This window comes from Paroedura picta, chromosome 2 (assembly GCF_049243985.1).
Source record: "Paroedura picta isolate Pp20150507F chromosome 2, Ppicta_v3.0, whole genome shotgun sequence".
NCBI lineage: Eukaryota > Metazoa > Chordata > Lepidosauria > Squamata > Gekkonidae > Paroedura > Paroedura picta.
This window is the reverse complement of record NC_135370.1, coordinates 184333799-184358226: the sequence shown is the minus strand read 5'-3', so window position 1 is coordinate 184358226 and position 24428 is coordinate 184333799. Positions and strand designations below refer to the sequence as shown.

General features: G+C 52.0%; 1 protein-coding gene across 2 annotated transcripts in view; it reads right to left on the bottom strand.

Annotated features, from left to right (window-relative positions):
• The window catches only part of MDGA2 (MAM domain containing glycosylphosphatidylinositol anchor 2), a 413649-nt gene that overhangs the window by 86923 nt on the left and 302298 nt on the right, over positions 1-24428 (bottom strand). For both annotated transcript variants that reach the window (XM_077324137.1, XM_077324138.1), the window contains exon 9: positions 5681-5950. In XM_077324137.1, the coding sequence (XP_077180252.1) occupies positions 5681-5950 (270 nt within the window). The remainder of the gene's footprint in view (positions 1-5680; positions 5951-24428) is intronic.

The window sequence follows — 24428 nt, the reverse complement described above, 5'->3', positions numbered from 1 at the left end:
AAATCCTTTGAAGCGTTTCCCCATCCTCAACATGCAGGCGGAAGAGCAGGCCCCGGAAACCAAAATGGCCGAGGCTGCTACGGAGCGTGAGGCAGCTGAATCCACTCAAGGAACTGAGAAGCATAAGGAAAGGAAAAAGGTTGTTGGGGACAGCAAAGGCACTGGGCACACCATCCCGGTGTGATTTGAGGATGTCTCAGTATGTAACATTGCTTCGAGGCACCCGGGCACAGACCTGGCACGACAAGGACCCCAGTCGATGGCCGTCTGTGGGTGCGGGGAGTCGCCCAGACGTGGAGACGAGAGTTGGTCGCAATGTGCTCGTGTTGCAGGAGAAGCTGGAAACCACCATGGGCCTACTTGCCACGATGTGTTCGGGAAAAGGCAAGAGAGTGCAGGAGGACGGTCAGCAGTCCCTGACTGAAGTGGGGAATAAACTCCCCGAGGAATGGGAAAAGGAGTCCTGGTCGGAATCAGAACTGGAAACTTCCAATCCTGACAGCTCAACTCCACCGGGAAGCTGGCCTTGGGAGCGGGGCTGCCTGCTACACCGGCTGTTACGTCAGGATTGGGCCAAGGAACAGGAGCATCGGAGGAGGCAGGTACATGCTGCCAGGATTGAGTTGGAGAAGGGGCACCCCTACCTACTCTATATATAATAATAATACTCTTGCGAGTCCCTTGGACTGCAAAGCGAACAAACCGGTCAGTCCTAGAGGAGATCAGCCCTGACTGCTCTTTAGAAGGCCAGATCCTGAAGATGAAACTCAAATACTTTGGCCACCTCGTGAGAAGGAAGGACTCCCTGGAGAAGAGCCTAATGCTGGGAGCGATCGAGGGCAAAAGAAGAAGGGGACGACAGAGAATGAGGTGGCTGGATGGAGTCACTGAAGCAGTCGGTGCAAACTTAAATGGACTCTGGGGAATGGTAGAGGACAGGAAGGCCTGGAGGATCATTGTCCATGGGGTCGCGATGGGTCGGACACGACTTCACACCTAACAACAACAACAACAAGGGGCACCCCAGGGCTCCCTGGCCCATCTGCCGGATCAGCGGAGGGAGCCTTGAAAGCTTTGCGTCTGTTTTTGACAGATCTACTGACAAGCTGGCTTATTTTTCAGAACAAGTGAGTGCTTACATGATCGGCTGTGGACACCTTTTCACCGACGGGGCGGAGAGACTGCAGGGTTGGCATCCAGAGGCGGGTGATGACAAACCACCTGGACCTCATTTGCTTTGAAAACACTTTGGGGTTACCCTGCATCAGCTACAATTTGAAGGCCTTTTCCACCACCCACCTTCGGGCTCTCGATTTCTCAACGTGCCTTGGGAGCTCCGTCGCCGGTGTGGACGTGGAATAAGCGCAGTCAGACCCCTAAGAAATCTCTGCTCCTAAAGCCCCACCTAGCCCCGTTGAACCTTTTTAAATCCGGAGGACGGTGAGAGCAAACTATCTGCCCATCGGCCGCACCTGAGCAGAGGCCAATCTGCCTGTTCCGGGAGGACGAGGGTGGGGGAAGGTGAACGTGATCGCATTATCCCGGGAGAAGACGCCGTGCCCTCTGTCAGCAAAGCCCAACTCTGGAGGCACCGATGAAGCGTCTTTAGTGTCGAAAGACTGTCTCGAATGGAGGATTTGTTGGGTTGACTTCTGGGGCTCCTCAAACAGTTCTCCCTCCCTCCCTCCCGGCCTGCCTTCGCTCCACCTGAGTCAGAGCAGAGTGAAAAGAAAAGACGATCAAGTGTCTAATGCTCACCTCGGGGGAGAGCGAGAACTGCCTCATAATGGGAGCCAAATGGTTGGACAATGAGAGCTGAAGCTATTAAATGGGGACTCGGCTTCTAGCAGGGGGGACGCTAATGGTCCCAGAAGCTACTCTTCTCCGAGGCAATTTGGGCTTCAAACTACGTGAGGGAGTTAAACACAACAACTGCCTTGTCAGGAAAAATTGTCTGCAGATTAATGTTGATGCTGCACAGGCCCAGAAAAAGCCTCCCCCCGGGTGGGAGGAGCACTCCCCGAGAATCCTGTGCCCTCAGCACTCAGGAGGAAGCCACAGGGCGGCAGAGCGAAAACAAACCTCCTCCACAGCCTCGGCAGCGAAATCGGAGCTGAACGAAACCTCACGACAGAAGCCGCCAGTGACAAGGGCTCGGAGGAAACAGAACCAACCCCAAGAAACCCAAATAGCCCGTGCGAAAGATGGAAGCACTCAGAGATGTTTTGCACTTCCGCACTTGTGGACAGGCGAAGCAGAATTTGGTTTCGACAGAGAGTAGGTGACGAATATGCCGAATCCTCTGTTCAGTGGGAGATGGTGGGGATTGAACCGGGCACCTTCTGCATGAAAAAAAGATGCTCTGCCCCTGAGCCATTGGCCATCCCCTAGTCCTGGGTTACGGCACCGCCAGGAACCTGAGAAGCTCCAGAGCCTCTGCCTGCTTCTCCCCAGCCAGACCCGTGGTGACTTGGACCCAAGGGACCAAGCCCTGTGAAGAGAGGTTGAGGGACTTGGGAATGTTCAGCCTGGAGAAAAGGAGGTTGAGAGGGGACATGATAGCCCTCTTTAAGTATTTGAAAGGTTGTCACTTGGAGGAGGGCAGGATGCTGTTTCTGCTGGCTGCAGAGGAGAGGACATGCAGTATTGGGTTTAAACTTCAAGTACAACAATATAGGCTAGAAAAAAAATTCACAGAGTAGTTCAGCAGTGGAATAGGCTGCCTAAGGAGGTGGTGAGCTCCCCCTCACTGGCAGTCTTCAAGCAAAGGTTGGATACACACTTCTCTTGGATGCTTTAGGATGCGTAGGGCTGATCCTGTGTTGAGCAGGGGGTTGGACTAGATGGCCTGTATGGCCCCTTCCAACTCTATGATTCTATGATTCTATGATTCTATGACTCCTGGCCTTCTGGCCCTTGGGCTGGTCTCTCACCCACACTGGACTGTCCGCTCCGGGGCTCGTGTGGAATCCAAGCCTCCCCATAGTGGAGCAGGAGAAGAGCTCAGAGATGACGGTTGTCTGCAGGACACCAATTGCTGTCTTCTGCACGCAGGAAACAGTTGCCAGGGCCAAAACCGGATCCCCAGCTTTTCCATCGGCATCAAAAAGGAGCGAAAAAACCTGCCCTGTAAAAACAACATTCTGTTTCCTCTAAAATACTCTAAAATAGAAGTTCCCCCAAGAGGACTGTGCTCTGCAACAAGCAACTTGCTGACGATCCCTGGCCCCACAGAGATCTGCTTGGCCTTGATCAGAGCCGGGGAAGGGAGGACAGATGCTCTGGTCTGTTTGTAAATTCTCACCATAGGAAATAATGGCCTTCTAAAAAATGAATATTTTTTTTCTCAGCATAGGAAACAATGGTGAGCGGATGGGGGCACCCTCTTTTAGTGCTCCTAGAATTGGACCCCCTGGACCAATCTTTTTGCTTTTTCTCCTTTTGAGGAGAATCATAGAATCATAGAGTTGGAAGGGGCCATACAGGCCATGTAGTCCAACCCTCTGCTCAACGCAGGATCAGCCCAAAGCATCCTAAAGCAAGACTGCTGACTCTGCCTCTACCTCAGCCCCAGCCCCAGCCCCCCAAGCCCAGAAAAGGCAAAAAGGGAAAACATTACTATAGGCTTCAATGGTGCGATTGATTTCAATCGCATCAGATTGATTTGACCGAATCCAAAAAACCTAGGGGTGATTCAGATGAATCAGATTCAGACCAAATCGCTTTGTATTATCTGGAGCTGGCTGAATTTTTCTTCCCTTGCACTTCCCTACCTGCCACATGTTGTCCAGTCCTAATGAACGGGCCGGATGTCTAACCTTCTGGGCTCCAGCAATCTTGCCCGAGACAATCAGAAGGCTTCATGCCCCACAACCTATGAGCCCTCCGGATGCCATTTTAACAAAGGACGTTTTGTTAGTCAGTGAAAAAGCAGGGAGAGTGTTCTCCATGTTTCCGTATCAAACAGAGCTGGAAGAGACCAAAAAGGGAAATCCAGTCCAGCCCCCCTACTTTCTTGGGGACCTAAAAGTCATACCCTCCTGACAGGGGCTCATCTGGTTTAAAAACTTCCAACAGAGACTCCACCACCCTCTGAGGCAGCCCGGTCCGTCTACAAACAGCCCTCGCCATCAGAAAATGCTCTCCAATATGTAAATGGAACCTCCTTATCTGTCATTTAAACCCAAGGCTTCTAAACAAGTTGGCCCCCTCTTCAACACATCTACCTCTGAGATAGTTCAACACAGCTGTCATAGCCCCCTGGCCCTCCTCGTCTCCAAACTACACATCCTCAGGCCTCTCCGCCTCTCCTTCTAAGGGGTGGAGTCCAGCCCCTCAACTACCCACCCTCCTATGAATCAACTTGTCGATAATCTTTTTGAGCTGGACACAATATTCAGAATGAGGTCAAACCAATGCGGAATAGAGGGGCATAATAACTTCCCTGGCTTTAGCTTCTATGCTTCTAGCAAGGCAGCCTGATGTTGCATAAGCCCCCTTAGCTGCCATTTTGCACTCTTGGCTCACATTCAACTTATTGTCCCCCTAAGTCCCTTCCACATGTCCTGCTGTCAGGTATCCCCATCTTACATCTATGCACCATATTATTATTACCCCAATGTAATATTTGACACTTCTCCTTCTCAATATTGATATTGTTGGCTATGACCCAATTTCACAATCAATCCAGACCTCCTTTCCTCTGTGGTATCAGCCACCCTGCCCAATTTAGCATCATCTGCAAACTGGACCAATGTGCCCTCTGTCGCCATCCAAACAACTGAAGACAATGTTAATCGATAGAGTCCTCAGCGCAGAACGCTGCAGAACACCGCTGGTCACCTCCCTCCGACATCTGTCCCCACAACACTTGGCCACAGTGATCCATGCAGGTCTCACTTCCAGGACTGACTTCTGTAACTCGCTCTATGCAGGCCTTCCCTTGTCCGTGACCCAGGAAGTGCAGCTGGTACAAAATACAGCACCCCGGTTCCTCACAGGCACACCTTGGAGGGCCTCCTCCACACCCAGCTGGTGCTGAGGGAGCTCCATTGGTTGCCAGCTCAGATCAAGTTCAAGGTTTTGGTACTGACCTTCGAGGCCCTTCAAGACCCACATGCCTGAGGGACTGCCTATTGCCTTATGCTCCCACAGGGCTCTGCACTTTGTGGGTTCTAATTTGTTGGTGGTTCCTGGCCCCTGAAAAGTTTGCCTGGCCTCAACCGGGGCTCATGGCAGCTTACAGTAATGTTGGGCACCCTTGGGGTCCAGTCAGCCAGCCAATTACAAATCCATTGGATGTTGACCTTGTCCACCCCCTTTTTATCAAAGGCCTTACTAAAATCAAGATATACTCCATCCACCCACCCACCCATCCACCCACCCATCCATCCATCCATCCATCCATCCATCCATCCATCCATCCATCCATCAGGAGCCTTTCTCTCACTATCAAGGGTCTGCTTTCACCTACCACCCAGCTGAACCTCCATGCCCTTCTCCACCATGCTCTAGGGGCAAGGTGGATGCTAATTTTGCTCGGTACACAGAAGAGCAGTATCTGCTATGTCCAAACACACCACCAGGTTGTCAACAGGTGCTGCATTCCACGGCCAGTCTGCACGGAACAGGGTAGGAGAACAGCAAGCCCAGCAATAGCAAGCCCAGCAAGTAGACCCACCTGTCACAAGGAAGCTGCACCGTCCGGCCCCCGCCTCGTTGATGACGTTGCAGTTGTAAAGCCCATAGCTGTCCCTCGAGAGGCTCCGGATGGTGTACTCCGTGGAGTCCTGAGCGTCAAACTGTCCTGTCCGAAGCAACTTGTTGCCCAGTCGCCATTCGAAAGTCAAGACGCGGGTCGGGTAGGCTCTCAGCACGCGGCAGCTCATGGTGATGCTCCGGCCTTGGCCCTGCCTCATCTCGAGGAAGGTCGGCTCAACCGCGGGTGGATCTGGAAGACACAGGAGGGAACGGCTGTGAAAGACGAGGCCGAGCCGGACACCTCCCCCCTGCCCCAGCCCAGCCCTCCCTCATAGAACCACCTATCGGTCCTCCGAAATCCTTCGAAACAGGGAAGGGAAGGAGATCTCAAGGTCATGTCTTATAGTGATGGAATAATAAAATCAGAGTCCAGGAGCACTTTTAAGACCGACCAAGATTTATTCAAGGCGTGAGCTTCCGAGTACAAGCACTCTTCCTTAGTCTGAGCACTCGAAAGCTCCCGCCTTGAATAAATGTTTGTTGGTCTTAAAGGTGCTCCTGGACTCTGATTTCATTGTGCTCCTTCAGACCAACACGGCGACCCGCTTGAATTCATAGAGATGGAGTTAGGGGCACATGGGGCACCGGGACCAGCACTTGCTGGTGCCAACATAAACACCCACCTCAACGCCTGTATGCAGGCCCCAGAGTTGTGGTAGTTCCCGGGGAGGGGGGGGGATACAGCCCCTGTGGGGCTTATACCCATGCTGCATCTTTTATTTATTTTTATTATAAGGTTATTGGGCCTGTTTGGAAAAAGGACACGCCCGGCATGATGCCAGCAGCAGCAGCACAGCTTCCTGATGGTCCCCCTCCCCTCTGGGGGCCGGTTGTCTGCCGGCTGGGGGGCTCTGTGGCCGCCCAAGAGTGTCCCCTGCGGAGAACCTCGGCCACTTCTCTCCCGGCTATTAATGGGCCGGAACCTCCATGCCCGGCCGCTGCCTGCGGAGAAGAAGAGGCCTTTGCCGGCTGCATTCCAAACATCCACTTTGGACGGCAGGCAGGAAGGTTTCCGCTGCTCCAAAAGCCCCCGGTTGCTTGGATCCCACAGGGAGAGACCGATTAAAGGGTCCTTTCCCTTCCTTTTGGTGTTTCTTTCAGATAATAATAATAATAATAATAATAATAATAATAATAATAATAATAATAATAATAATAATAATAATAATAATAATAATAATATCATCCCTGGGTAGGTTTCCTTTTCTTCCCCCTCTTCTTATTCAGCAGGGAGGGGGGATGGCAGAGCTCTACATGGCCACGTCATCCCTTGTCACTCTGTCCCAGTCTCAGACTCGGCATCTTGCCCTCAGAGTGACCCTCGGATGTGTGGGGTGTGTGTCTGTGTTTGAGGCTCCCCCCACCGCAACCTTGAGGTTCATTTTCCTCTTCCCCCCTTGCCTCCTCCTTGTCCTCCTCTAAGAGGTCCCAACTGCCACCCCCCTTGGACACCTCACAAATCGCGGATCTCATGACGCTTGGTCCCCAGGCCCCGGATGCTCCCCGTCCCTCTCCTCTGCACTCCCTCAGTTTTGTCCACGTTGTTTTTGAAGGGAGGGTCTGACCGATGCAGCACCCAGTGGGACTCTGACCTCTTGTGACTTCGATGTGGTGCCTCTGTTGATGCAGCCCAAGACTGCCTTCGCCTTCTTTTCTGCCGCATCACACGGCCTGCTCCTATTGAGCTTCCAATCCACGAGTCCCCCAAGATCTCATCCACACAGAGGCTACCCAGAAGGGCCCCTCCCCTCCAGTATGAGGATTTCACATTTGTTGAGCCCAGATGTAGAACTCTGCCCTTCTCTTTATTGAATTGCATCTTGTTCTCCTTTGCTCACTTTCCCAGCGTGTTCAGCTGAGGAGTCCCCCTACCCCCTCGTCCAGATCACAGGCCATGCCCAGGGAGTTTGATTTTGGGCATTCGAAAGCTTATTCCCAGAATGAAACTTCTTTGGCCATAAAATTGGCTGACTGGACCCAAACTTTGCTCTGCCGCTTCAGACCAGGCCGCCTGCCCACCCGAATCCTTCCCCAACGCACGGCCCAGATTGGCCCACGGCTGGGACTTCCTCTCCCGTCCTCAATCAAGCGGCGGCAGATCTGGGGAATTGCGGGCCGTGAAGCAGACCTTGAGGAAATCAGCGTTTGCATGTTTTCCGTGGCACACATAATTATGCCGATTTGCATACTGTTTCCTCAAGTACACATTAACCAATTGGGAAGCGCTTGGGGAGGGAAGGACATTAGAATAACGCGCCCTTTTATTTTTCCTGATTACAAACTAACTGGAGGCGGAACAAGAGGCGGGCGATTAAGGAGCCATATGGATTCTGCCCTGTGCTTACGCAGCGGCTGTAGCATCGCTTATTTACCTGCACTGAGGATCGCCGATCCTTTTCTGTGGCTAAATTGCTCCTGGTGTGGATGGAGGTGGCCAGCTCTTGTTCCGGGGGGGGGGGGGGAGAGAATGCCCAGGGCCCCCTCTTCTTCCCAGCCCACCTATGTGCCCCCAATAGGACCAGCTGCCTGCCATGCCTCCGTGCCCTTCTCCTGGCACGGAGGATGCAGATGGGAGTTCCTGTGCCAGCCTGCTTTGGGACCACCCACAGGCTTTCTCCCTAGCTGGGACCAGAGGCGACACGGTGTTCACCAGAAGGCAGAGGAAGGGGGGATCACGGGAAGCACAGGGGATGAGCTGACAGCTGCCAAAGGTCCCGACAGTTGCTCTTCCTCAGGGCATGTTTTGTTGTTGTTAGGTGCGAAGTCGTGTCCGACCCATCGCGACCCCATGGACAATGATCCTCCAGGCCTTCCTGTCCTCTACCATTCCCCGGAGTCCATTTAAGTTTGCACCGACTGCTTCAGTGACTCCATCCAGCCGCCTCATTCTCTGTCGTCCCCTTCTTCTTTTGCCCTCGATCGCTCCCAGCATTAGGCTCTTCTCCAGGGAGTCCTTCCTTCTCATGAGGTGGCCAAAGTATTTGAGTTTCATCTTCAGGATCTGGCCTTCTAAGGAGCAGTCAGGGCTGATCTCCTCTAGGATTGACCTAGAGGGCATGTTTACACCAGGCATTTAAGTAACTCTCTAGAGAGCACAAGCAGGATAATGTTGCTGGATGGTAGAATCACAGATTTGGAAGGGACCTCCAGAGTCATCTAGTCCAACCCCCTGCACTATGCAGATTTTAAAATTATTTCTATTTATTACTGGACTTGCTGACCACCACTCTCTGGCCAGCCAGCTCACGGCACTGCACAACAGGATAACAGAACCACAATAAAAACCCAGTAGCCAGAAATAACCTCCCCACACACACAACCCCATTCGGCTCAACCTAATTTCATGCCTCAAGGTAGGTCTTAAGATCTTAGTTAATAAGATGTTCGGAAATTTGGAGGAGGAGCCATAGAGATCTTCTGTGCCCTGGCCTCAACCGAATGCCTATCTTTCGCTCTTCCGGGAGCTCATTCCACCAGGTAGGGCCAGGACCAAAAAGGCCCTGGCCCTGGTTGAGCCCAGGTGTACCTCACATGGGTCTGGGATCACCAACCTGTCAGCTCTGCAAGGGGCAAAGAGAGATAAATGGTCCCTCAGATACGTTGGGCCCAGACTGCAAATGGCCTTAAAGGTCAAAATAGGAACCTACAAACAAGCACAAAGACTCAAGACTCCACCCCTCCTTGCCCTTTCACCACGATGCTGCCGTCCATCCCAAGTTTCTCCGTTAAAGATGCAGAATCTGACTCGGAAGAGCCACAAAGGGAAGACGGAGGATGCTTTGCTAGAGACAAACCGCAGATCACAGAGGCAGATCACAAAGGCTCTGCCGATATCTAGGGGGGAAAGACCCTCCCCCTGTTTCCAGTGGGATCACAAGACCCCGGGCTCCTCTGCGGCTCTTCCTCAGGAAGGAAGAATGCTGGCAGCCAGGCACTGCTAAACACAGAGGAGCCTCTGCTGCAGGGATTCTCTATCAGAGCTCCCTGGAGCCCCGTGACAGCTCCCTGGGGGCTCCCTGGCCATTCCCCACTAACCTGCTTTAAGGACTCGGCCACAAGCTGCTCCTGGCATTGCCGTGAAAGCAGGGAACGGGCTGGCTTCCCTAGGCCTGGGGTGGCCTTCTTGCCAGGTTACCACACCATGGTGACCTGGGCCTGCAAGACAGGACTCTTTTGCCAAGCCCATGGCTGAGCCCGTGGGAATCCAGGGGGAATATGGAAATTGTTGTATTTTATCTTTTATCTTTTGGTAAGCCACCTCGGGCCGACTTTGTCAGGAGGGGCGGGGTATAAATTAAATTATATGAATGAATGAATGAATGAATGAATGAATGAATGAATGAATGAATGAATGAATGAATGAATGAATGAGTGGGTGGGTGGGTGGGTGGGTGGGTGGGTGGGTGAGCTGGGCCTCCTGCACCCCCCGCCACTTTTTATCTTTTAAACTGTTTTATATTCTTGAAATTTTACCCATGTTTCTCTCAAATATTTATGCATTCTGGTTTTATACTCATGTGTTTTGTATCCCTCTCCCCCCCCCCTCCACAAAAAACAAGCTTATTGTGGCGAACAGCACAGCAGTTCTAAAAGAACGATTAATTAATTAAATAAAACCAAAGCCGGGCAGCAGGAAAGGGGCCTTGGGATGCTGTGATGCACCATGGGAAATGCACAAGGTGGTCCGCAGCAGGGAGGACCCCCCACCCCACCCCACCCCACCCCACAAGCCTTCCTCGGAGCAGGTTCCTTCCGACCTACGCTCTGCGGCTCTCCCACACGCCGCCGAAAAAGCTGTCAGTCTTCGGAATATTTGCCCAAAGGAAGATCTATCAAGGCTGCTTGGAGTGAATTTGAAACTTTTATTTGCTGAAAGAGCCACAAATCACCGGGAGGGAAGGCTTGCGGGGCCAGGCTCTCTTGGGAGCCTGATTTGCCATAGTGACAGACTTCTTTAAAGTTCCATGAAGCCTGCATAATTTATGGCTCTTCAAAATCCCCGACTCCGGGGCCAATGTTTTATGCATAATTGCTCCATCCTTCATATTTGGGATAAGGTGGTTTGCATAGCCGAGACGTACTGCGCAAAGATGCCAATGCATCATTCAGGCCGGCAGAATCGCCTCCCCCTGCATTCTCCGACCAGCAAAGGGGGAACTTTTGCAGGATGGGGGTGGAGAGAGATTGCACAATGAAGAGGAGCCAAAGGGCCTGTGGGAATGCGGGGGAGGAATCCTAGAATCCTAGAGTGGAAGGGGCCACCAAGGCCATCAATGCAGGACCAGCCTCAAGCATCCAGCCTCCAGCCGCTGCTCAAAGACGGCCAGCGAGGGGGAGCCCATCACCTCCCCAGGCAGCCCACTCCACCACTGCACTACTCAGACTGTGAAATTCCCCCCCCCCCCCGATATCTAGTCTATATCATTCTCCATGAGAGCCAGTTTGGTGTCGTGGTTAGGAGTGCGGACTTCTAATCTGGCATGCCAGGTTCGATTCTGCGCTCCTCCACATGCAACCAGCTGGGTGACCTTGGGCTTGCCACGGCACTGATAAAACTGTTCTGACCGAGCAGTGATATCAGGGCTCTCTCAGCCTCACCCACCCCACAGGGTGTCTGTTGTGGGGAGAGGAAGGGAAGGCGAACAGAAGCCACTTTGAGCCTCCTTCAGGTACAGAAAAGTGGCATATAAGAACCAACTCTTCTTCTCCTTCAGCAATCTCAGGGCTCTCTCAGCCTCCCCTCCCTCACAGGGTGTCTGGTGTGGGGAGAGGAAAGGGAAGGCGATTGGAAGCCAGTTTGAGCCTCCTTCAGGTACAGAAAAGAGGCATCTAAGAACCAACTCTTCTTCTTTTTCTTCAGTAATATCAGGGCTCTCTCAGCCTCCCCTCCCTCACAGGGTCTCTGTTGTGGGGAGAGGAAAGGGAAGGCGACTATAAGCCGCTTTGAGACTTCTTCGGGTAGTGAAAAGGGGCATATAAGAACCAACTCTTCTTCTTCTTCTTCATGCAGTTGAAGACCATGACCATGAGTCCTCTCCTTTGCTGCTCGCAGAAACCTTTCCTTGCCCTCCTCCAAGGGACAACCTTTCCGATCCTTCAAGAGAGCCCTCCGGCCTCCTCTTCTCCAGGCTGAACATTCCCAAGTCCCTTAGCCTTTCCTAAGAAGCCCTACGGATCAGAGCAAAAACAGAGTGAAAGAGGATTGGTCCCCTCAGGGAGGTGAACAGCACAGACTAAGAAAACTTTGGCAAACCCAGCAAAAAAAAATTGGGTTTCCTTGCTCCTCAGTGTCAGGCTGCCTGGACCATTCGGCCAGCCTCCTCCTTCATTCTGCAGGGCGATATCAGATTTCAAACTGTTACTGGCGTTCACTTTCCCCCCTGCCCCCTGTGGCTCCCCGGAGGGTCCTTGGGGTGGGGAATAAAACCCGGGGCAAGCAGTGGGCCCGTGCAGAATCTGGTAAGCCCTAAATATCTGTTAAAATACGGCCGGCGTGGCTTCCAGACCACATCCAGAGCAGCTGTCAAGTTCCCGCCAGCCGCACACTCCATCTCAATGATGTTTTATGGCCTCGTAAAAAGGAAGCACAGCCCCACAACCGCACAGGCGAAGGCTCCGGCACGGCAGACACAGAAGAACATGGCGCTGTGGTGGGTGGGTGGCTGGGAAGAACCGCTGTCAAAGCTGATGGGGCGGAGTTATGCGTGTGTGTGTGTGGGGGGGGGGCAAAGCTGCCTGGGAGGGATCAGGCTGGCCCCCATGGCCTTTCCAGGCGGCAAGGAGGGCTTTCCCTCTCGCTGGTGTCCAGACCCCACAACCTGGCCACGGCGCTTCTTCATCCCGTAACAGGCAGCTGCAACCATAACACGATCTTACGGGACTTCTTGCACATGATGAAATGGATGTGAGTTCCCAATCATAACCGCCACATGGCCGGCTTTTAAGCAGTCATGAGAAAACCACTGCAACTCTCTTTCAATATCCGAAAGGCTGTCACCGAGAAAGCGGGGGACTGTCCCTCTTAGCGGCAGAGGAAAGAACAGGAAATAATAGGTTTAGATCACAGGCAGAAAAATACCGCTGGCTGTTGAATCATGGAGCCATAGAGTTGGGCGGGACCTCCAGGGTCATCTAGTCCACCCCCCTGCAGAAGGCAGGACGCTCACAACTCCCTGCCCACCCACAGTGAAGAAGAAGAAGGCTTGGTTTTTACACTCCTCTTTTCACTGTCCGAAGCCTCTAGTCCCACCCCCTGCTCAAGGCAGGATCAGCCTAAAGCAGGGGTAGTAAACTGCGGCCTTCCAGATGTCCATGGACTACAATTCCCACAAGCCCCTGCCAGCATTCGCTGGCAGGGGCTCATGGGAATTGTAGTCAATGGACATCTGGAGGGCCGCAGTTTGACTACCCCTGGCCTAACACATCCAGGAGAAGGTTCTGTCCATGAGGGGCAGTTCACACCCTCCGTAGGCAACCCATTCCATGGCTGAACTACTCAGAGTATGACATTTTTATCCCGATACCTAGCCGGTACTGTTCTGCATGGAGTACCCTCCTCAAAGAATCATAGAATCATAGAGTTGGAAGGGGCCATACAGGCCATCATAGAATCATAGAGTTGGAAGGGGCCATACAGGCCATCTAGTCCAACCCCCTGCTCAACGCAGAATCAGCCCTAAGCATCCTAAGCATCCTCAGGCATCTCCCGGCGGATTTGGTTATATTTGGGGAAGGGGGGATCGTGACTTGGCGGTTGACAGGTGGAAATGTTCGGGTCCAGTCCTTGGCATCTCCCTTCCAGAGGACCAAGTGGGAGCGGATGTGGAAGACCTCTTCTAGGGGTCGTAGAGAGCTGTCCTAGTGGCTCAATGGCCAAAGGAAGCTTCACGGACAATATTTGTGGGTTGTTTTTTTTGGGGGGGGTTGCTTTTGCTTTCATTTGGGAGTAACAATCACAAGTCATGCGGCTTCAGAGAGATGCCTCCAAGAAAACCACGCATCCTGGGTGTCTCACTGGGTTTGCCGGAATAGCAAATCAATCGGGAAGGGGGGAAAACATCCCAAATTCATGTAAGACAAGCTCAGGAACATCAATGGATTGATTCAGACAAGTCAATTCGTAACAAAGAGTCCCCAACATAGTGTGGCTTTTAATGTCTTGTCCATGATGTTCTTGGCCTTCCGAAAGCAGGCAGCCACCCGAAAACGGTGTATTTAACTTGGCTTTTCTAGGTCATCCCACGACGATCACGTGTCCTTCCGAATCACCCCCCCCACACACACACTCCCATTTTCATATTTCTACTTAAGGACTTCTGAAAATGTCACCTGCTTCAAGGTACGGTGCAGGAAGAGAGACATCATCCTTCCTTCCCTCCATCTCAAAGGAAGCTCTTTGAAAAGGTCACCTCCCGAGTTTTCTTTAAAATTGATCGGGAAAAGCAAGAAGAAAAGAGAAAGCCCATTTTGCGATTGCGAGGGAAAGGGCACCCCACGACCAGGAGAGACGCCAGAGTGCCCGTCACGGCCGGACCTCCCCCGCCAACTTGGCCGTGGGATCGGACGGCTCCTTCTCAGGAGGCTGTGCGGGATCTCTGTGATCGTGTCTGCAGGTCGTGCATCAAGGTACCATGACAAATTGGGTGCACTGGCTGTTTTAGTAAATTGCAGCATGAACCCCCAACATTAATGTGTACCCCTCAAAGGAGCAAGTCCATGCAAACTCTTAAAAAGAAATCTGGATATCATATTTGGTTTTTTATTGTGATTATTGCTTATTATGAGTTCTGTAACTCACTCTATGCGGGCCTGCCCTTTTCCCTGCTCCGGAAACTGCAGCTGGTGCAAAATGAGGCTGAGAGGGTCCTGACTGGGACACCGTGGAGGGCCCATCTCCAGCCTGTGCTGAGGCAGCTGCATTGGCTGCCTGTTGAGTACCAGATCCCGTTCAAGGTTTTGGTTTTGACCGTGAAAGCCATATGCGGTGTAGGCCCTGTGTACCTGAGGGCCCATCCAACTCCTTATGCCCCGTGTAGGTTGCTGCGTTCCACAACCGTCAACAGCCTGGAGATCCCTGGGCCACACGAAGTCCGCTGGCCTCAAACAGGAACAGGACTTTTGGGCCGGGTGAAATGAGCTCCCGGAATCTGCAAAGGGCCCTGCAGGAGGTGTGCAGGGCCTGAGAGACAGAGGTCTTCCACCAGGCCTTTGGTTGAGGTCAGGTGAGACAAAGAGGTGGAAGATCTAGCCCCTCCTCTGAAATACCGTATGGTCATCTTCCTGGTTATACAGTTGTGGGGTGGTTGGGGAGAGGGGGAGTGGGGTAAAGGGGGTTGGGATGGGAGGGTTTTTTAAAACTGTTTTACTGATTTTATATCTATTTGTAGCGATCCACCATGAGCCAGCTGTGCTGGGAATGCCAGAGTATAAATTGAATGAATGAATGAATGAATGAATGAATGAATGAATGAATGAATGAATGATGGATGGATGGATGGATGGATGGATGAATGATGGATGGATGGATGGATGGATGAATGATGAATGGATGGATGGATGGATGGATGGATGAATGAATGATGAATGGATGGATGGATGAATGAATGAATGACCATTTGAAGGTCTCTGTTCCCAGAGAAGTATGCTCGGCTTCAACCAGAGCCAGGGTCTTCTTGGTCCTGGCACTGGCGTTCAGAAGTGGGCTGCCTCTGAATGTGGAGGAGGTTCCGCTCCTGTAAAGGTAAGCCATGGAGAATTTTTGGCCCTCGATTTCCTTGGCCAGCATTCTCCTCTCTTTCCTTCCAGAGCTCACCCAGTGTTGTGATGCAAATCCTCGGGAGAACTTTCCCTGGACAGGCTTTCCTACTGACAAGGATCCCCCTTCTCCCGGTGCTGGGGACGGCCCTGTTCTCACCAGCTCCACTGCGACAACTACGGAAAAGTGCGAAAAGACAACTTCGACTCTTCAGTCCCCAGCCAACTAACCTGGCTGGGAAAAGTCAACCAACATGATGGAGGCAAAGGAAGCCAATCTGTGGCCATTTTCAAAATAAAAGGCACAACTGCAGTACGGTGCAGCCACTCAAAAGTGCAGCCAGGAATGGAGAAGGGCGGCATCTGCATCTACATGTCCTGGATAATGAAAGCCAACAGAGCAATTTGCTCGTAATTTAGATAATGCACAAGTGAGAGGCAGCCACTTAGGCCTAATTCCTAACAAATTAGGATGGTCCGGGGATTGTAAATATTGCCTGGAAATGATTCTTCCTAATGGGACACTTGCACCCAAGATGGGCAAGAAGACAGACCCCGGCCACTGGGCGGATGACAGTCGAATTCCCACTGCAAGGAGCTGCCCGTCTGCTTTGCAACCAGAGTGTCCGTCTGGACAAAGTTGTGGGTAAAGGACTGAAACGCAAAATCACACGGATGTGAAGGGCAGGGGAAATCTGAATGGCCTCCTCCTCACACTTAATACATTTTCCCTTTCTGTGAACTGCAACTCACATCTTTGCTGTTTAATCCTAGAGTGGGAAGGGGCCATGCAGGCCATCTAGTCCCACCCCCTGCTCAATGCAGGATCAGCCTGAAGCATCCAGGAGAAGGATCTGTCCAGCCGCTGCTTGGAGACAGCCAGTGAGGGGGAGCTCCCCACCTCCTTAGGCAGCCCCTTCCACTGCTGAACTAGACTCCTAGAATCCTAGAGTGGGAAGGGGCCACAAAGGCCATCCAGTCCCACCCCCTGCTCAGTGCAGGATCAGCCTCAAGCATCCACGAGAAGGATCTGTCCAGCTGCTGCTTGAAGACGGCCAGTGAGGGGGAGCTCCCCACCTCCTTAGGCAGCCCCTTCCACTGCTGAACTAGACTCCTAGGATCCCAGAGTGGGAAGGGGCCATGCAGGCCATCTAGTCCCACCCCCTGCTCAGGGCAGGATCAGCCTCAAGCACCCAGGAGAAGGATCTGTCCAGCCGCTGCTTGAAGACGGCCAGTGAGGGGGAGCTCCCCACCTCCTTAGGCAGCCCCTTCCACTGCTGAACTAGACTCACAGAATCCTAGAGTGGGAAGGGGCCATGCAGGCCATCTAGTCCCACCCCCTGCTCAATGCAGGATCAGCCTCAAGCATCCAGGAGAAGGATCTGTCCAGCCGCTGCGTGAAGACGGCCAGTGAGGGGAGCTCCCCACCTCCTTAGGCAGCCCCTTCCACTGCTGAACTAGACTCACAGAATCCTAGAGTGGGAAGGGGCCATGCAGGCCATCTAGTCCCACCCCCTGCTCAGTGCAGGATCAGCCTCAGGCATCCAGGAGAAGGATCTGTCCAGCCGCTGCTTGGAGACGGCCAGTGAGGGGGAGCTCCCCACCTCCTCAGGCTCCTCCCCTTCCACTGCTGAACTAGACTCCTAGACTCCTAGAGTGGGAAGGGGCCATGCAGGCCATCTAGTCCCTCCCCCTGCTCAATGCAGGATCAGCCTCCAGCATCCAGGAGAAGGATCTGTCCAGCCGCTGCTTGAAGACCGCCAGTGAGGGGGAGCTCCCCACCTCCTTAGGCAGCCCCTTCCACTGCTGAACTAGACTCCTAGAATCCTAGAGTGGGAAGGGGCCATGCAGTCCATCTAGTCCCACCCCCTGCTCAGGGCAGGATCAGCCTCCAGCATCCAGGAGAAGGATCTGTCCAGCCGCTGCTTGAAGACGGCCAGTGAGGGGGAGCTCCCCACCTCCTTAGGCAGCCCCTTCCCCTGCTGAACTAGACTCCTAGAATCCTAGAGTGGGAAGGGGCCATGCAGGCCATCTAGTCCCACCCCCTGCTCAGTGCAGGATCAGCCTCCAGCATCCAGGAGAAGGATCTGTCCAGCCGCTGCTTGAAGACGGCCAGTGAGGGGGAGCTCCCCACCTCCTTAGGCAGGCCCTTCCCCTGCTGAACTAGACTCCTAGAATCCTAGAGTGGGAAGGGGCCATATGGGCCATCTAGTCCCACCCCCTGCTCAGTGCAGGATCAGGCTCCAGCATCCAGGAGAGGGATCTGTCCAGCCGCTGCTTGAAGATGGCCAGTGAGGGGGAGCTCCCCACCTCCTCAGGCAGCCCCTTCCACTGCTGATCTAGACTCCTAGAATCCTAGAGTGGGAAGGGGCCATGCAGGCCATCTAGTCCCACCCCCTGCTCAGTGCAGGATCAGCCTCAAGCATACAGGAGAAGGATCTGTCCAGCCGCTGCTTGAAGACGGCCAGTGAGGGGGAGCTCCCCACCTCCTTAGGCAGCCCCTTCCACTGCTGAACTAGACTCCTAGAATCCTAGAGTGGGAAGGGGCCATGCAGGCCATCTAGTCCCACCCCCTGCTCAACGCAGGATCAGCCTCAAGCATCCAGAAGGATCTTTCCAGCTGCTGCTTGAAGACGGCCAGTGAGGGGGAGCTCCCCACCTCCTTAGGGGGGACCATGAAGGATCGCAGAAGAGGGAGATAAGTACTTGGAAACCCCTCACTCCCTACAACAGACCCCCCCCCCCATATCCCTGCCACTGTTGCTCGGCTGCTTCTGCAGGGGAAATCCCACCTCTCTGGAGCAGGTGTTAAGGGACGTTTTACTGGTCGTGGTGGTACAGGAGCCATCTTAAGGAATTCCCTACGCACGCAAACTAAGGCACTTTTAAAGTATCTGAATAGCTGTGCTTTGGGTTTATTTAGACATTTTAGGGGACCTACTTATTTCGACTTTTAGATTTAGCCCCTTAGAAAAATAGTTTCTTGGGGGCCCTGGAAGGTTTTCCCGAATTGATGGGAGTTAATTAATGTTTAATATATGTTTAAAATTTGTTGAACATTTATCAGGTGACATGGCATATACGGTCTTGTTGACCTCCCCTCTCCCCAAAAAAATGGCCAAGGGTGGTCCTGGAGGGGAGGGCCCCCGGGTGGGCATATACATGGCCCTGCTTCTGCACGATTGCACCATTTCTGGGTTTCCTTGAAGCCTGCAGAATGCTTCAGGGTTTCTCAATGGGAAAATGGTTGAGAAAGGCTAATCTAGCCCCTTAGACCAGGGGTAGTCAAACTGCGAACGCTGGCAGGGGCTCCTGGGAATTGTAGTCCATGGACATCTGGAGGGCCGCAGTTTGACTACCCCTGCCTTAGACAAACAGATAAAAATGGGATATTTTGTTTATTTACTTCTTTAAAGCATGTATTAGCAGACTTTCCCGCCTGCGGCAATCAAGATGGCCAACGGTATAAATACAACAAATCTCACCAAAATAAAATAAATGGGGAGGAAATGAAGGAAACACGCTTTTGACCGAGTCCACACATTTGACTCCCTAGGTTCTGCACACAGTTCTCCCAGAGACGGCAACTTCATGACATTTTTTCACACCAGCAAGACGGGGGCGATTAAGGACGAAGAACAGAGCAGACGCACCCCCGGATTAATTTAGAACTTACCACAGACCTGCGGGGCGGACAAGCCTGTCGGCTTTGGGTTATGTTTAGTGCCCTTTAATGATTGCTTGTACTGCCTTGAAGTGTTGAAGCTAATTACTCCCTGCCCCTGGCCACACAGGCCTTGGCTGAGGGAGACCGAATTCACTTGTGGGAGGACTCCACCTCTTCCTCATTAGCCACTGATCTTGATACCACTTGAGGCATCCAAATACAATTTAACCCTTCCCCTCTATGCACAACCACCTCTTCCTAAAGAGAACCAAAAGCCACCCCAGCCCCAGAAAAAAAAATGCACAAGCAATACTATATGTTTTAAAATTGGTATTTTTCGCAACTGGGTATATCGGATATCTCCTGAAAAATATCGGTATCTCCCACGTTTCTCCTTTCTTCGTATGTCTTGGTCTCCAAACCCTTCACCAAGGCAACCAAGATGGTGAGGGGTTTGGAGACCAAGACGTACGAGGAAAGGATGGGGGAGCTTGGTCTGTTTAGCCTGGAGAGGAGGTGACTGAGAGGGGATCTGATAGCCAACTTCAAGTTATCCTGTGAAGGGGGTTGGATTAGATGACCCAGGACCCTCCAACTCTTTTATTCTATGATTCTATGAGGATAGATTCAAGTGGGTCGCCGTGTGGGTCTGAAGCAGCACAATAGAATCAGAGTCCAGTCAGGCATCTTTAAGACCAGCAAAGATTTATTCAGGATATGAGATTCCACGAGGAGTGCCTGCACTCGAAAGCTCACGCCTTGAATAAATATTCCATGTGGAAAAAAACCCAAAACAAAACCTCTCCTTCCCCCAGAGGCATAAACAGGATGAGTGGGACTTCTTTGGCTGTCCTCCCCTTCAGGAAAAGTGCAGTGCGTGTTTAGTCAACCAGGCATGAGGAGTCTGGTTGACTAAACAGCCAGCCAGGGTCAAACTGAGACGAATTCACGGGTGGGCAGCCCTCTCCCTAAGGGCAGCATTGGGATGAATCCCCAAACCAGTTTGGTGCCAGTTTGGAGTAGTGGTTAGGAGTGCGGACTTCTAATCTGGCATGCCGGGTTCGATTCTGCGCTCCCCCACATGCAGCCAGCTGGGTGACCTTGTTCTAGTCACAGCCCTGATAAAACTGCTCTGGCCGAGCAGTGATATCATGGCTCTCTCAGCCTCACCCACCCCACAGGGAGTCTGTTGTGGGGAGAGGAAAGGGAAGGCGACTGGAAGCCGCTTTGAGCCTCCTTCGTGTTGGGAAAAGCAGCATCTAAGAACCAACTCTTCTTCTTCTTCAAACAGCAGGCTGTGAACAGCCCATTTGCCCCCAGGAGAGAACAATTTCATTTCACCTTCTCCGCCCTCCCCCTCCTCCTGCTGCAGCGAGGGGCTGGACTGCTCCTCCGTGGCCTGCCTGGGTCCTCCCCGGTGTCTGCAGGGCGGCCGCCCTGCCATGTATTACTGATTTGCTGCATCGTAACAAGGCCACACGACAATCCTCCAGCACCGACTAGGACGTTGTTTAAAACGCAGAGGATCAATCCGCTTAAGTCCACGAGCCATGCGCTCCATGTGGCACACCTGAGTACATAATGCACACGCTGAAAATGGGATTAGCGATAAGGTACTCTCAAACACTATTTCATCCACGCAAATTACCTCAACACATATTTTGGTACCTGCACGTGCAGATGGATGCTCACTGCCAGGATAAAGGCTGCATGCAGGTCGGGCGGAAAGAGGAAAGGTGATTCTGTGGTCTCCTGCCCTCCCTGGACCACCTCCAGGTTCCGTAGTTTGTTTATTTAGACATTTTAGGACACCTGCTTCTTTTGATCTAGCCCAGGGTTTCGTGAAACTCGGGGGTTTCCTGAGGGCCCTGGAAGGGGTTCCCAAATGGGTGGGAGTGAATTAATTTTTAATATATGTTTAAAATTAGACATTTATCAGGTGACATGTCATATATGGGCTGCGTTAGGCTACCTGAACAACTACCCCCTCTGCCCTTTCTGCATGGCCCCGGATGGGTTTCAGGCTGCCCTCTCTCTTTCTCCCACACAAAAGCTTATACCTTGAATAGAACTTTGTTGATCTTCAAGGTGACCCTGGAAAACATGGCTCCCCACCTGACTCTATCTGAAGAATTGTGCAGGCACACAAAAGCTCATACCTTATGGGACAGAACAGGCTGGCTTTTGTGTTGCAAGGCCATTTGCCCGCCCCAATTTCTGGTTGGTTGGGTACACAGGAGAGCGACAAGGATGATCTGGGGCCAAGGGACCAAGCCCTATGAAGATAGGTTAAGGGACTTGGGAATGTTCAGCCTGGAGAAAAGGAGGTTGAGAGGGGACATGATAGCCCTCTTTAAGTATTTGAAAGGTTGTCCCTTGGAGGAGGGCAGGATGCTGTTTCTGTTGGCTGCAGAGGAGAGGACACGCAGTAATGGGTTTAAACTACAAGTACAATGATATAGGCTAGATATCAGGAACAAAATGTTCACAGTCAGAGTAGTTCAGCAGTGGAATAGGCTGCCTAAGGAGGTGGTGAGCTCCCCCTCACTGGCAGTCTTCAAGCAAAGGTTGGATACACACTTTTCTTGGATGCTTTAGGATGCTTAGGGCTGATCCTGCGTTGAGTAGGGGGTTGGACTAGATGGCCTGTATGGCCCTTCCAGGGGGCTCATGGGAATTGTAGTCCATGGACATCTGGAGGACCACAGGTTGACTACCCCTGCTCTAAGGCAGATTCCTGCCCAAGATTCTCAAGGTGGTCTGCAGATATCCCAGTCCAAAATGCAGTAGGGGCAGTTGTGCTCCCCGTGCTGGCAGGCCTGGCTCCTCAGAGCAGAGAGAAATCCATTCGCCCTCAACTCTCAAGCCAGAGCTTTGCTAAATAGATTCATATTTTGACCTAGAAGCAGACTGCAAACCCATCTGACTTGGAGGGGGGACGGATGATGTACGAGGTAAGGCGGGGGGGGGGGGTGGAAATGTTCTCTGGAACGAGCGTGCTTGATTGAAAAAGAAAATCAAGATGGCCCCTCCGAGTAGCCGTAAGCTGATAATTACCTCCTTTAATGAAACCAAACTGTCTGGGGGCAATCCGGAAGGAGATGTATGAAGGACTCATCTCCACTCCTGCCTGGTCCCCGGAGACAGCAACTTATGAGATCGGCTCTTGCAATCAACCTGCATAATGTGGCTAAGAAGGGATAACCTGCTAATTAGCAATTTTCCAAAACAAAGCTGTTTAAGCCTGTATGAAAGGGCATGGAGGGGGGATTAGTGGCGTGCAGCTGAGAAACTGGGGATTTGGTTGGAGGGTCTGCTGGGGGCCGTCGCTGCACAGTTCAATGCGAAATGGGCAAAGTGATGTGGCCTTCATAGAATCATAGAATCATAGAATCATAGAGTTGGAAGGGGCCATACAGGCCATCTAGTCCAACCCCCTGCTCAACGCAGGATTAGCCCTAAGCATCCTAAAGCATCCAAGAAAAGTGTGTATCCAACCTTTGCTTGAAGACTTCCAGTGAGGGGGCACTCACCACCTCCTTAGGCAGCCTATTCCACTGCTGAACGACTCTGACTGAGAAAAACTTTTTCCTGATATCTAGCCTATATCGTTGTACTTGAAGTTTAAACCCATTACTGCGTGTCCTTTCCTCTGCAGCCAGCAGAAACAGCATCCTGCCCTCCTCCAAGTGACAACCTTTCAAATACTTAAAGAGGGCTATCATGTCCCCTCTCAACCTCCTTTTCTCCAGGCTGAACATTCCCAAGTCCCTCAACCTATCTTCATAGGGCTTGGCCCCTTGGCCCCAGATCATCTTCGTCGCTCTCCTCTGTACCCTTTCAATTTTATCGATGTCCTTCTTGAAGTGAGGCCTCCAGAACTGCACACAGTACTCCAGGTGTGGTCTGACCAGTGCCGTATACAATGGGACTATGACATCTTGTGATTTTGATGTGATGCCTCTGTTGATACAGCCCAAAATGGCATTTGCCTTTTTTACCGCTGCATCACACTGCCTGCTCATGTTTAGTTTACAATCCACAAGTACCCCAAGGTCTCGTTCACACACAGTGCTACCTAGAAGCGTATCCCCCATCCAGTAGGCATGCTTTTCATTTTTCTGACCCAGATGCAGAACTTTACACTTATCTTTATTAAATTGCATCTTGTTCTCATTTGCCCATTTTTCCATTGTGTTCAGATCTCGTTGAACTCTGTCTCTATCTTCCGGAGTATTTGCCAGTCCTCCCAATTTGGTGTCATCTGCAAACTTGATGAGTAGTCCCTCCACCCCCTCATCTAGATCATTAATAAATATGTTAAAAAGTACCGGGCCGAGAACACAGAGTGCCCCATGCAACACGGAGTGGGATGCCGTAGCTACTGCCGAGTTTCAGCTTCCTCTGACAAAAGGAGCTTGTTTGAGCTCAACGGGGCTTCTGAAACTCAGAACTAGCTGAGCTACCAGTACGGATCCTATGGTGTCCTTTCTGTAATGCAAAGGTCATTACATTGCTGGATTTATTTTATTTATTTCTCAGTGTAGATGTAGAGAAACTGGAGTGTGTCCAGAGGTGGGCTACGGAGATGGTGAAGGGTTTGGAGACCAAGTCGTGTGAAGAAAGGTTGGGGAAGCTTGGTCTGTTTAGCCTGGAGAGGAGACGGCTAAGAGGTGACGTGACAACCATCTTCAAATACTTGAAGGGCTGTCCTGGAGAAGATGGAGTACGGTTGTTTTCTGTTGCCCCAGAGGGTCAGACCAGAACCAGTGGGTTGAAACTAATTCAAAAGAATTTTTGGCTAAACATCCGGAAGAGGTTCCTGACAGTTAGAGCGGTTCCTCAGTGGAAGAGGCTTCCTCAGGAGGTGGTGGGTTCTCCTTTGGAAGTTTTTAAGCAGAGGCTAAATAGTCATCTGGCAGAAATGCTGATTCTATGAACGTGAGGAGATTGTGAGTGGGTGGGCAGAAGGGATTGTGTCCATGTTTGTCTCTTCCTCCCCAGCTGAAGAGGGATGTAGACAAACTGGAGCGTGTCCAGAGGAGGACAACAAAGATGGTGAGGGGTTTGGAGACCAAGATGTATGAAGAAAGGTTGGGGGAGCTTGGTCTGTTTAGCCTGGAGAGGAGACGACTGAGAGGGGATCTGATAACCATCTTCAAGTATTTAAAAGGCTGCCATATGGAGGATGGAGCAGAGTTGTTCTCTCTTGCCCCGGAGGGACGGACCAGAACCAATGGGATGAAAT